General features: G+C 39.1%; 1 protein-coding gene across 4 annotated transcripts in view; it reads left to right on the top strand.

Annotated features, from left to right (window-relative positions):
- LOC307040230 (NT-3 growth factor receptor-like) overlaps positions 1-14,524 on the top strand; it is a 283,019-nt gene that overhangs the window by 237,333 nt on the left and 31,162 nt on the right. For all 4 annotated transcript variants that reach the window (XM_079682872.1, XM_079682870.1, XM_079682871.1 and 1 more), the window contains one exon: positions 10,498-10,628. In XM_079682872.1, coding sequence (XP_079538998.1) covers positions 10,498-10,628 — 131 coding nt within the window. The remainder of the gene's footprint in view (positions 1-10,497; positions 10,629-14,524) is intronic.

Genomic DNA, 14,524 nt, shown 5'->3' with positions numbered 1-14,524 from the left:
TGAAGGCACGGCCCCCGAAAGTGCGGAGGCATGAATGGGGAATGGAGATAAAGCCATTTCAGATGTAGTTAAATCCACACAATATAGGAAAAAAGGTAAACATTTAATCTGACAAAGCCTTACATACACATCAAACTATCAGGCCATTAAATGCAGTATACAGCTGTTCTATTACATAAGGTTTCTTCTTTTGTCATGTAACTTCCATTCATGTGTTTATAATGCATTAGCAAGCACTTGAAGTAAAGATTTGTCAAGTGATGAAAGGTGTTTTGCTCTGCTGCCTCACAACCTCTGTAGCATGTCTGCTGCTGGAGGATGCCGGTCCCAGAGCTCGTTACAGACCCGCTAATTGCAACCCAGTGGCGGAACGGGCACCTTATACAGCTAACCCTTGTGTGTGTGTCTGTGTGTCTGTGTGTGTGTGTGTGTGTGTGTGTGTGTGTATGTGTGTGTGTGTGTGTGTGTGTGTGTGTGTGTGTGTGTGTGTGTGTGTGTGTGTGTGTGTGTGTGTGTGTGTGTGTGTGTGTGTGTGTGTGTGTGTGTGTGTGTGTGTGTGTGTGTGTGTGTCTGACTTGTTTGTATGTGGTTGCGTGTGTATTATGTTTGTTTGTATGTGGTTGCGTGTGTATTATGTTTGTTTGTATGTGGTTGTGTGTGTATTATGTATGTTTGTGTGTGTGCAGCCCCCACTGTGATAAAGCCATTGAGCCATGCACAAAGCACTGCCTGCTTCAATACAGTCCAAATGATACGAGCTAAAGCTGGGTACACTTTATACAGAGTGTTGAAAGTTAAAGGGTCACAGCACTGAAGCTTTAGGAGAGAGCTGCTCGCAGTTTGAGCCTCAGTTCACTTTCATAGGGGCCTGAGGACTGACATAACAACCACCACATACTTTCATTAGACATTAAACTCGTCAATCCTACTTCCTGTACAACAGAAAAACAAAACAAAAGACAGGAAGAACCGGTTATAGAAGTTGAGTGGATTTGTTGCTTCAAAAAAGCAACATGTTGTAAATACAAACATTTGTAAAACGCATTGTTTACAGGGATTGGAGGTCAAAACAATATACACAACCACCACTGAAATATGAATGCTACAATATGCATAAAGATAAATCTACTTGTATGTTATTAGCATTATAATATTAGTGTAGCCTCATCTTTACTGTGCAGAACCGTGCTGCCTTCAAATATTGATTTCTAAATGAAAGTGTAACATTATGAATGATGATTCAAACTATTTGGAACAGCCATAGTTCAAACATTTCTGATTACTCTAAGCGTTAAAAAGTCTGACTCTCAAAATGTATTGACATTTTTTTAATATAATTATGTTTCAGACAAACACGTATAAACACACACTCCTCTATTAATAGTGCATTCTAGCATCATAAATTACTTCCATAACTCATTTTCATAAAGGTTAACAGTTGACGTTTTGTGTATAGTCTTTGGCAGCAAGAACTCCTTGTGACATCATATATTTAAGGGGTTTAGTGAAGCTACAAAACAGCAGTTTGAATACAATTACAAAATGGTTGGTTAAAGAGTGGACACCAATAATCAGCTGATAAGAAGCAGCAAGAATTGTGAGTTAATGATGCATAAAGACTGTCTTTATGGATGAATTAATGCTGGGCTTCATATCTGTCTGCGTCCACAGTCTTTTAACCTCTTTGTCAACACTTTGTATTCGTCAGTTTCCTGTTTCAAAGTGACAATGACGCCAAGCACAATGCGTGGGTTGCCAGAAGCAATTATTGTTTTCATCGTTTTGAAAATGTATGCTGTTTTCATTTCTGGAAATGTCTCTCCATTAATGTGGCTGTTAACTCTCTACGTCTTAAACAGATGCAGTTAACTTGATAGCTAACTAAATAGGAAAACAACCTTCTCATTCTTAATGCTCAGATTGGCTGTTTACATCTGTAACTTTGTGAAAATAGCCATCAATGAGCTCACTAACTATGTATAACATTTAGCTGATTTTATCCAAAGTATCTTATAATAAGTGCATTCAACGAGTAAAAAAACAATTGTAAGTCAAACCATTGTAATCGCTACTGCATTGGCTTCGATTAGGCCAAACATTTAAATCGTACAGATTTCTTTTTTCTTTAGCCAAGGTGCAGTAGAGACAAGTGGGCTTCAGTTCGCAGTGCAACATAGACTTTCTGCTGTCCTGGTATATACTCCATTTGGAGCCAGGGTGGGGGCCTGGTACATTACCAGCACGGTGGTCCAGAACAAATTGGAGATGATGGCAGTGATTCAGAGGTGTTGATTCAGAAACGTTCTGAAAAAAGGACCGAGTCTGGAACAGGCTTGGGAACCTACAAACGTTTGCCATGTACCTACCAAAACGTATCATGGTGTTGGTTGTGATGTTGAATACTTGTGTGGTCTACTCAGTGTTGTGCTAGTTACTGAAAACCAGTAACTAGTTACCATTACTAGTTACTTCATTTCAAAAGTAACTCAGTTACTTTACTGATTAATTACACCCAAAAGTAACGCGTTACTGTGAACAATAACGCATTAGTTACTTAAAAAAAGGGCTCCCATTAATGTCCTTATAGCCTTCATTTCAGTACTGTTATTGCATTGGAGAATAATACAATCTGTTGATCAAGAAATAGCAATAGAAATAGTAGAAATAGCCTGCATGTGTTCTACAACATACCGTGCAATAGAGAACCGCAGTGACGCGTCGTAAAACCCGGAAGTAAACTTATTTCGGTTCCTTCTTGAAAAAACAATGCAAATTCTCCATAGGATTTTGGAAAATAGCTCGAAATAAGGTATGTGGTTGACACACATTTAAGAGAGGGATCACGTTTTGTTCAGCCGGATAATCTCCACATGTCAACCCTACTTTTATAATTTCTGAATCATAAATCTAGTCGCCAAAAGCAAAATGCTAACGTTATGCTATAAACGAACTACAAGCCAGTACAGCAGCAGGGTCGCACGACTTCAACGTCACGCCAACTTAAGATCGTTTCAACTGACTTGCACTGAAACTGCACTTTGAATACTTTAAATATATTAACATTTTAAACTGTATACCCCGGTTATCTAGGCCCTTTTTGTTTTGTTTAATGTGTACCACGTTTATCTAGGCCCTTTTTGTTTTGTTTTATGTATACATGTCACACTGTGGGAAACGATATTTCGATATTTCTGGATGCATAACACATGTAGATTTTTTTACAATGAAGCTGAATTTGACTTTCGCGTGCTTGCATATTTTAACAAAGCTTTTCATTTTAGCCACATTGAATTTAACGAGAAGTCATGGCTGTGTCAATTACCAGTCTGATATCGTTTTACAAAGATGACAAGAAGAGTGTAGACAGAGGAGAGAACCACTACAAGTCAGGACACGTTACAGTGCAGCCTAGATGAAGGTGTGCTTACCGGTGTTGTCAGGGCTAGCATGAGGGACAAGGTTTATAGTGTCGGTGAGTAGTGATAACAAGAGTACCGTTAACCTAGAGTTAATTTATTCACATTAATTCCCATCAACAAATCAATTGTATGTGTCACATGAAATCTTTATTAGGCAAGGCAAGTTTATTTATATAGCACTTTTCAACACAAGGCAATTCAAAGTGCTTTACAAAAAATGAAAGACATTAAAAAAATGGCATTTAAAATCAGTCATTAAAAAGAAAAGCTAATAAAATAAACATTAAAAGAAAAAATACATGGATAAAAGTTACAGTGCAGTCTAAGATATGAATAGTTCAATTAAAAGCAGCGACAAAAAGAAAAGTCTTCAGCCTGGATTTAAAAGTAGTCAGAGTTGCAGCGGACCTGCAGGTTTCTGGGAGTTTGTTCCAGATATTTGGAGCATAATAACTGAACGCTGCTTCTCCATGTTTAGTTCTGACTCTGGGGACAGAAAGCTGACCAGTCCCTGAAGACCTGAGAGATCTGGATGGTTCATCATTTAGCAGGAGGTCAGAAATGCATTTTGGTCCTAAACCATTCAGTGCTTTATAAACAGCAGCAGTATTTTGAAATCTATTCTTTGACACACAGGAAGCCAGTGTAAAGACTTCAGAACAGGAGTGATGTGATCCACTTTCTTAGTGTTAGTGAAGAACCAGAGTAAAGACTTCAGAACAGGAGCGATGTGATCCTCTTTCTTAGTGTTGGTAAGGACTCGAGCAGCGGTGTTCTGAATCAGCTGCAGCTTTCTAATAGATTTTTTAGTGAGACCTGTGAAGACACCATTGCAGTAGTCCAGTCTACTGAAGATAAAAGCATGGACATATTTTTCCAAATCCTGCTGTGACATTAGTCTTTTAATCCCAGATATGTTCTTTAGGTGATAGTAAGCTGATTTAGTAACTGTTTTAATGTGACTGTTGAAACCAATAACTAATTTAACCCGCTGACAAGAGAGCCCACCTCCGAAGATCGTGACTGGCTGAGGGACAGACTCGGGGGCAGGTTTTCAGGAATTTCTTGGCTTCTCTCCCCCGAGCCAGAAGAGGAACACTACAGCTTGGAAACACTTACTGTTCCTGAAATTATCAAATCTGTTGGGCAACAGGGACCTGAGGAAATTGTGACAAGCATGGCATTGTCTGAAGAGCAACAGAGGGCAATTCAGGTGGCTACCACTGGTCAGCGAACCAACCCAAACTGGCATTTGTTCAGGAAAGGAAGGTTGACTGCCAGCAACTTTGGAGCTGTCCTGAGGTCAAAGCGTGTGACTGCTTCCTTTATTGCCAGGGTGCTAGGGCAACAACAGGCCCTTGATGGTGTTTTGTCTGTACAGTGGGGGACAATGAATGAATGTGAGGGCGTCCGGGCATTCACCACTGCAAGCCAGATGCAGGTCCATGAGTCAGATTTGTGGCTCTCCCTATCAAGAATGTTGGGGGCATCTCCAGATGGTCTGGTAGGGCCTTCCGCTGTGCTGGAGGTAAAGTGTCCCTACGGAGCCAGGGAAATGACAATTAGTGAAGCATTGCAAATCAAGGGCTTCTGTGTCAGTAAGGAAGGAGAAACATTCAGCCTGCGTGAGGAACATCCTTACTGGCACCAAGTGCAAGGTCAGCTTCACCTCACTGCAAGGAAGAAGAAATAAAACAATTGTGAATTGTTTTTAATTTACATTTACTCGCCTTTGCAATGTTGTGGTTGTTAGAGTGTTAGGTTTCCTGTCAGCTCGTCTGTTGGGAAGATATAAAATATTAGTTTCATGGAAGTCACACCGTCACATATACTGTAAGAGCATTAAGACATACAGTACATAGGCTAAAAACATCTAAAGATATAACCTTGCACTTTGATAAGTCTCGTGAACATTTTCACTATTTTGACATTTTTATAGATGAAAAATGAACTAAATAAATAAATGGTAGATTAATCCATATTGAAAATAGGTGTCAGCTGCTACACTAATTATAATAGTTATATTTCTTAATTAATTAAGATAAGATATTACTGTATTGATCCCAATTTGCGAAATATTTGTGCTGCAGCAGCATAACAAGAAAAACAAAATATAAGTTATTATATATACAAAAGTATGTGAGGGATGGAATATTAAATTGAATATAAATGTAAAATGTACATGTGATTTTACGTCCAAGAGAAGCTATGGAGCAGAGAGTTCTCTGCCAGCCAGAGGTGATTTGTTATTAGTTCAACATGTCAAACTGATTTCCCTGACTACAATCTTTAGTTACATGGTGAAACGTTATGCTGCTTGTACTAATTAGACTTATCATATAAACCACACAGGTTTTAATAGGATGTATTCATTATCTTTACTTATGTTGCGGTCTTTTCAGCAGCGCCATCTCTAAAACGGCGATACAGTCACTACCCATCATTTACATTTCACCGTGACATGGACAAAAATGTAACGTCAACTTACCTCATGGCACGAATCCAGACTCTCCTTTGGAAAACATTGGCCGGGAAACGATAGAACAAGCACGTTTCATGCGAAGACCTGTGGCTGCAACCCGGAGCAAAGCAACAAACCATTGCGTAGCTAACTAGTAGCGCTAGCTTTAGCTAACGTTAGCTAACGAAACGAACTGCCGAGTAAAATTGGAAAACACTGGTAATTAATTATTCAATAATTTGTAAAACTACTGGGTTAAAAACGACAATTTCAAAAATACAGATTCTAATAGTCAGATATAGATATACAGATACTAAAGATATGCAGGTACTTGCTTTCAAGCAGAACACAGGGGAAAACAAACTTAGCGGGAGTGTTTACGTGTTCGGCGTAATGACGTAAAACGGCCTCGACAATTTCTGTAGTCCTATTCCGCCACTCGGTAACAACCATCGTTTTTCAGACACGTAAACTCTTCAAAAATCCCCAGTGGGGTCACTGCTGACGTATTTAATGTCCTAGAACAAAACGTGACTTATCTCTTAAATTTGTGTCAACCACAGACCTTATTTCGAGCTATTTTCCAAAACCCTATGGAAAAAATGCATTGCTTTTTGAGGAAGGAACCGGAAGTGCTAAAAATGCTAACTTACTTCCTGGTTTTACGACGCGTCACTGCGGTTCTCTACGGCTTTATCAACTTTTCCCTGGCTAGCAGTCCCTAGGTTAAAATCCAGCCACTGTTGCTTAGGTGGAGGTGGAGTGGCATCGGATGAGTCTGGGTATGTGGTCTTAGCTAGGCTACTAGCTTCGTCCCAGCGTGTTGTTTCTGCAGATGTTTCAACATATTTTAATTGTTGTTTTGGGCAGTAGATAGGATCTTTGACCCGCCAAGACACAACTTACATTTAACTAAAACGTTATTTTCTTTGTGCTCGACAAAAGTGAAATAGTGAGAATATCTCCAGGCGGAGAAACTCGACTTGAGCTCCGCCGCCACCATGATAGTATTGTTAGTAAACACACACACACGCCCACAGCGCTTCTCCGCATGTGACACAGGAAGTATCTAAGTACATTTGCTCAACTACTGTACTTAAGTACAGTTCTCATCTCTGTTCGCCTCACTGTTGGCGCCGCTCACCAACATCTGGGAGCCGAGACTATATAAAAAAAATAACGGAGTAACGTACCATGTAGTAACGGTAACTGAGTTACTGAATTAAAAAAATAACGCGTTAGAGTACTAGTTACTGCCAAAAATAACGGCGTTACAGTAACGCGTTACTTTGTAACGCGTTAGTCCCAACACTGGGTCTAATTAACATTTCAGTCCCTAAGGGCCACATAGAAAACAACATAGCTTTGTTTGGATGTGTCAATGCCTGAAGCTATATTGTACTTTGAGATGAGTTCAATTCATAACAATCATGTCTCTTTCGGTTTTAAGGAACAGTTAGTTTCTAACACAGGCTCTCTGGAGACACGTGGTTTTAAACCCAAGATTAAAGTTTGAGACATGCAGCAAAGTAACAATGAGGATAAATATTAAAACATTATGCATTCACAGCCCCACTTTTTTCTCCTGCAATTATTCATGCAGAGTTCTGAGGGCTGTGAAGCCTGAAGGCCAGGGGTGACAGCAGCTCCCAGGGCAAAGCATTCATTTCAGAAGTCATGTTGGAGAGGACAGTAATTAACCCTCTCTGCTGTCCTTTCTCTGGCCTCCATTCATCATAAGTAGGCATCTTAAGAGATGTTACTCCCAATGCCACAAGGACTAGGTGTTTCATATATTTACAATGTGTAAAAAAAGTGTGGAATGTACCATATGGGCTGTCCCTTTACAGCCCGTACTCATCAAACATGCTGCTGTTGGTGGACTGGAGGGACCTGGGCTAAAAACTGTGTGCTGTATCCAGAGACCCAAATTAATTAATGCATTTTTTATGTTATCATATGGGGGCATGTAACACAAATGTGTCACCTAACACAGTCCTAACCTCATTCTGAAATATTAAGACTGTTTCTTATTAGTTTGGGCTATCTAGACTGAAGACTAGTTATCTAATCATAATCAGACACCAACATAAACAACGTTTTAAATATTGACTACTGTTTGAAAAGTGTTGTTCAGCTAAAGGTGTGACGTGCAGTATAATTCCTTTAATTGCAAATACAGGCATACAATCAGTTATGAACAGTAACCATTCCTTAGGCCTGATTTCTATATTTGTCAGTCTTTCTACAATTCCCCCTATCGGTTGCCTGTATACTTGAACAGAGTCATTCCAAAAATAACCGCCAAACATAGAGCCGTCACTTGCAGAACAATGCTACGGCGTTAGGAACAGTATAGACAGTCAAGACTGCTTTCCAGTGAAAAACTGAATTGTGAATAATTGCTTATTTAGATTTAATAAAATGTGTGATTTGCCAAAATGCTGCAAATGTGCATCTCAGTATAAAAGGCTCAATTGTACCTTCTCAGGGATTCTTTTGATTTAGATTAAAAAAGTTAGTACAAACATGTTTATATACATGTAACGTATGATAGCAATTTGAGTCCTTAAAGGTTCTACATGCTTCCAAACAATGATCAAATATGTGATGTTGCTGAAAATAAAACCACCCAGATGTCACCCCGTTATGCTAAACTAGGATCAGCCAGCTCAGAGGCGGGACCTTAGTTTGAAGCTCTTTGTTAAGTTAGCCCGACTTTGATTTATAGGTGCAATTTAATCATAAATGTTCATATTAAATACAGGGTTCAAACACAGAATTGTAATAAACTGTAATGCAAGTAAAGTTTATTTTTCTAGCCCAATATGAGGGTGTCAATGCACTGATCCACCAGTCGGAAGGTCAGTGGATCAATCCCAGCAGTCAACATATTGAAGTGCCCTTGGGCAATATTCTAAACCCCAAATTGCTCCCATAGTCATGTCTATGGTATTGAACTGCATGGAATTGGATAAAAGCGCTGCTAAATACATTGTAATGTAACGTAAAATGAACCACCCTCGGTTACATTGATCACAATACCCACTGAACCCGCCCCCCCCTCACCACAGCAAAAGAGTCAGACACACAGGATATAAGGATATAGAGTGTTTGCCTCAGCCTGCCATTATCATTCTCCTTTCCTTGTTATAAAAACAAGCAAGAACAACTTCTAACCCAGCGGTTCCCAACCTTTTCAACTCAAATTTTTGTCTGAGATGGGAATGTCATCTCATATGTTATTGTTATGTCCATGTTTGTGTCTTTAGCCTGTACAATATATATATAAAAAATATATATATTTGGCGGCCCACTTGCAATGCTTTCGCGGACCACTAGGGGGCCGCGGCCCACAGGTTGGGAACCGCTGTTCTAACCTATAGCTGAATGCTAATGGATGCTACACCACACAGCCAACATCATACCAACAAAAACAACAACAAAGGCTTTGGGGAAAGAGCAACAGAAGCCATTCAATCGGACATGAAGGTCAGCCACCCTCCGACAACCTTCCTCAACACCTGTCACTTGTATGTGACAGCAAGGCAGTCAAACACTTTTGAAAAGGCTTTTCAACAAGGCAACAAAGCTACAATCAGCCGGAGAACATCAGTTGATGCTGCAGACATGTGCTTTTGTCTTCATGAGGCTGTCATGTGTGTTTGTGCAACTCTGTCCCCAGCAAACAGACTTCATCCATGAACCTGAACAGAGGTGACAGTAGAGAAGGTCATGACAGGAAACTCAATTGTCCGGCAGATTGTCGGGTTGGTCTAGTAATGAAACATCCCAAGATCATGTTAACCTTTTCTTTGAGGTTTTGGACATAAAAAACAATACTTGTTGATAATTGCTTCTGTCATTTGATGAGTTGTTGAAGGCCTGAGCTTTGCTACAATTTGAAATTCATTCATTTCATTGCAAGTAAACGCCAGTGTTCAAGAACTCCCACTTCTTTTACCTTTGGATTTTTCCTCTTACCCATCTATCTACTGTAAAAGAAGTCGAGTTTGTGCATCAACCTCACTGTCGAGCTTTGATCCTGTTCCTCCTGTAGTCCACCATGACCATGAGTAGATCAGTCAAAGTCAACTTTATTGTCAATCTTTCAGTTGACAGTGTTAGTGTTAGTGTAGATTGCTATTTGCATAATTAATGTCCCAACAATTGCTGTTCAAAGCATCTTGCCTTGTTCCTTTGTGGACAGGTTTCATACAAAAATGTGTACCCAAAGGGAAAAAATAACACTAATACTGTCAAGAGTGAGATAACTTTCCACATTTGCGGACCATAAAAACAAATCTTGTAAATTGGCGATCATGAAAAGATGGACACTTCTAAAAAGGAGAAACTTTAATGACATAATAAGTAGTGTAAGAGGAGGTTTCTGTGACATAACCCTAACCCTAGTGGTATTAAGGATCTTTAGTGTGTCGTTTATTAAAGTAGAGCAATCTGGTACATGTAAGGTTGTTAACACACTGCTCAGTTTGGTTAACCACCTTTTAGCATGAGCTTATTAAACATTCACGTTAGAGAGTGGGTGTACAGTACCATTTAAAAATAATCGTTTAAATGCATGTCATCCAGTCCCTCTTCCTCTGTCCCTCTCAGATGTGCAGCATATTAAACAGAGGGACATCATTCTAAAGAGGGAGCTCGGAGAAGGAGCCTTCGGCAAGGTCTTCCTGGCTGAGTGTTACAACCTGAGCCCCACCAAGGACAAGATGCTGGTCGCTGTAAAGGTAAGAGAAGGAGGCAGTGTGGGTGTTTTTGTGAAGTTAAAGGCTCCATTATTACACTCTTATTCTGCTCTGATATATTTTTTCATCAACCGTCTCTCCTGGTTCTGTAAAGTAAATCAGTTGGTTTTAAGTGTTGTCTTGAAGATTTGTCATTCAGTTTGAACAGACTTATACAAAGCAAAGTAAATTCAACAAACAGCACCCATCAGTCATGTATCACCTACTGAAACAAAATACATTGAGGTTTCAGCTGACAAATAATCTTTCCAAAAATGATCTGCATCGTGTTCAAAGAAAGAAAGTGCCACAACCAGCCACTGTTGCAGTTGGACCAGTAAATACAGCACTATGCAATTAAAAGGTAAACACATTTTATTTTCAGTATTTAATAAACATACCGCTATACTGGTGTTCAAATGAAGCCACCATTAGTCTTTTGATTAGTTAATTGAGCAGTCTGTAATGATTTCCTACCATAAACTATAACTAGCTAGGTAGCTAACAGCAGAGGTGGGGACTCGAGTCACATGACTTGACTCGAGTCAGACTCGAGTCACATATTTTTTGACTTGAGACTTGCTTGACTAACATTGATAAAAGACTTGACTTGACTTTGCCTTGGTATTCATGACTTGAGACTTGACTTAAGCTTGAGATAGATGACTTGAAAGGACTTGAATGTTTAAAATTAAATATTTGCGTTTGTTTTTGTAGTGAGATATTACGTTTAGTTTTTTCGAAAAACGTGATTATAACCCTGATACTGACGGGCTGTCAGGAGAGGGAGAGAGAGAGAGAGGGAAAGAGATGCCTCATTTATTTCCCCTGAGTTAATATCAGAAGTTACAGTAAACTTTTGAATAATGTAGTTAATCTACTTTTAGTAGTTTGTTTAAATGTTTTAATTATGTTGTTTTTGTTTGTAGAAGTGCATCATTCCTTGATTTATTGTAAAATTAATCTGAACTTTTTGGATCTGTTATGATGATAAACTGAAGCAATTTCTTAATTAACCCAATTAAGTGAGTTTTAAATCGTCCTGCTTAGTTTATTAGGAAATTATGAAGAGGAACAAATTCAATGATTTGAAAATGATATCTACAGTATGTAGGTGCTGACGCTGTTGGCGGTTCTAGTGTTAACATACATTTAAATTAAATATGTGTAATGGCAAATGCCATATATGATTTTCTTACCTGGAATTCTGCCTTTTTGAACAGACTTTTTGAGCCCTAGCTATATTGTCTGCAGTTCTAGGGTTAATATGAATCTAATATGATTGTCATCGGTTTAAATTAGATTTCAAATGATTAACTGTGTATGTAATGAAGATCATAGTGTGGGTTGAATCCATTTTCATAACCACTTTCTTTTAACTGATTTAAATGCGGAAACTGGGCTTATTCATCAGAATTTCGTATGACTTGACTTGCTTGACCTGAGCAATGACTTGACTTGACTTGCTTGACTCTCACCACAGTGACTTGGGACTTGCTTTATACTTGTAGGTCAAGACTTGAGACTTGCTCATGACTTGCACATGTAGGACTTACTCCCACCTCTGGCTAACAGTGGGCACAACAGCAGTGTGTAATTTAACAATACCAGGTTGAACAGTGTACAACATGCACTGTATTAAGGGAAGTGTTTGAATATAATGGTGATATAGCCCCGCATGTTTTATTAAATAGTCCCGGTTCTCAAGATATATATATATATATATATATATATAAACAACATAAGTAATATCTATGTAAAAAAGAGCTGTTTATTCATCTATCATACAGACCATACATTAAAGCCGTACTTTTGGGTCCTCTCTGTGCGTCATTCAAGCTTGGTGTGTGTGTGTCACAAATACATTTTGTGAGTTCACTGGTAATGGGATTGTTGTTAGCATCTGGTGGAGCTAGCTATGCTAACAGATATCATTTTCAACAAGAGTTCTCTCCTATTGAGTCAGAGTCAGTCAAGAAGTGAGAGAGCTCTGCCTCAGATAACGCTATTGCTCAGGTTAGTGATGTAAAATACTCTTTGAGTAGCTAGTTAAAGTTAGCTCAGTTGTTCTCAAACGTTTTCGCATTGCTGTTACATTTTGGAGTAGAGAGTGGGGTAAGTAGTGCCAATTTTTACTTAAAGTGCCTTTAAAGCAAGGGGATTACAGTAATGCCTCCAACTAAAATATGTACATATAGTTTAGGATGTTGTGCATCCCTGGGAACAATCACTTCGGATCTTAAATAAACTGTTTGAGAAATATAGCTTTCGAAAAAAAAGTGGTTTTGTGGCACAACTTGCCCCCGGTGCGGGGTAAGTTGTGCCATTAGAGACAATACACTGGGGTAAATTGTGCCATTGATAATTGAAGTAAAACAGATCATTTTAATCTCACAAACAATAATGCTATATGAAAGCAAGACAAATTCAATACAAAATTATTTATTTAATGTTTATTTAAAGTTGTAACAACATCAAAGGCCACTTTTCTATAACAAGGCCTATGAACACCTAACATCATACTTGTCCAATGCTGCAGGGAAATATGAACTTCTGTTCCCTTCTGGCTGTACCACCAAGTTTTGTGGTGTCTCCAATTTGCTTAAACAAGGCCTAGCGCCACATGAACACATACTCAGAACAAAATTAAAATTCCAAAATGAGCACCTAATCATCTGCAAATCATCTGCATCTGAATCTCTTCACAGATTCGGCCTACTACTGAACATCCCACTTGTCAATGCTGCGGGGGAATGTGGACTTATACTCCCTTCTGGCTGTACCACCAAGTTTTTGTGGTGTGGGTAGTTTCTTGAGCACATCACCTCTAGGGATGACTCCTTCATCATTCTCTCTAAATGTGAAGATGGGGTTTCCATCAACAGACCTCTTACAGCTTTGCTTCAGAAGCTTTGCACTGATCTCGTAACCTTCAACATTCTCCACCAATCCAACATAGTTATAGGATTTGGATTTTTTACCTGCAAACTTCACAATGACAAAGTCACCAGCAGACAGATCCTTGTCACCATCATCATCATCACTGGACATCTGAACTCTCATAATGAGTGGCATCGCTAAGTGGAATCGGAAAGTCACTCTCTTCTGAGCTACTGGAGAGCACTTTCTTTTTGGGCTTGGTTGGTTTTGACCCTTTCAGAGCCCCCTTCTTATTTCCACTCCTTTTCTTCTTTTCAGCCCGTTCCTTTTCTCTGCTGTGTGTCTTCTCCAGGCCATCTTCTGCCTCATCATTGGTGGTGGAGCTTTCTTCTGAGCTACTGTACACAGCTGTTTTTTTCTTGGTTTTGGTTTGATTTGCAGCTTTCAGAGCCCTTTTCTTCTCTCTTTCATTCTTTTTCTTTTCCTGTTCAGCCTTTTTATCTTCTTTTTCTTTGTGAGCCTTCTCCAACTCCATCTTCTCAGGTGTGTCGGTCACGATTCTTGTTTTCACTTTCTTTCTTACCATTTTTTTTTTCTTTATGTGGCTTTTGGCAAGGGAAGAAGACGTATGGTCTTCCCCTGTTGCACCTCTTTCACTGCTCTTTCCAACTCATCAAGAGGAGTTGAAAACCTGTCTGTCTTCCTTTTGTATTTGCGTGGCATGATGGATTTTGGTCTAAAATTAAGAATGTCACATAGTTTTAGTGATCAAATGTAAGAATACAATGTACAATAACAATAAAATACAATAAAGTAATATATAGTAAATAATCATAAGTTTGGGTAAGTTGTGCCACTGGCACAACTTAACCCAGGCCCTTTGGCACAAATCACCCCAAGCCCACCATTTTGAAAAAATGCATCCCCCAGCTGCTTTGAGCTAGCATCATGCTAACTGTATAGACTCATGGTGTAGCTTACTAAAGCACTAAAACATGTGTGAACTGTTTTCAAAGTTC

This window comes from Notothenia rossii (assembly GCF_949606895.1).
Source record: "Notothenia rossii genome assembly, chromosome: 5".
In the NCBI taxonomy this organism is placed as follows: domain Eukaryota; kingdom Metazoa; phylum Chordata; class Actinopteri; order Perciformes; family Nototheniidae; genus Notothenia; species Notothenia rossii.
This window is presented reverse-complemented; position numbering and strand designations above follow the sequence as displayed.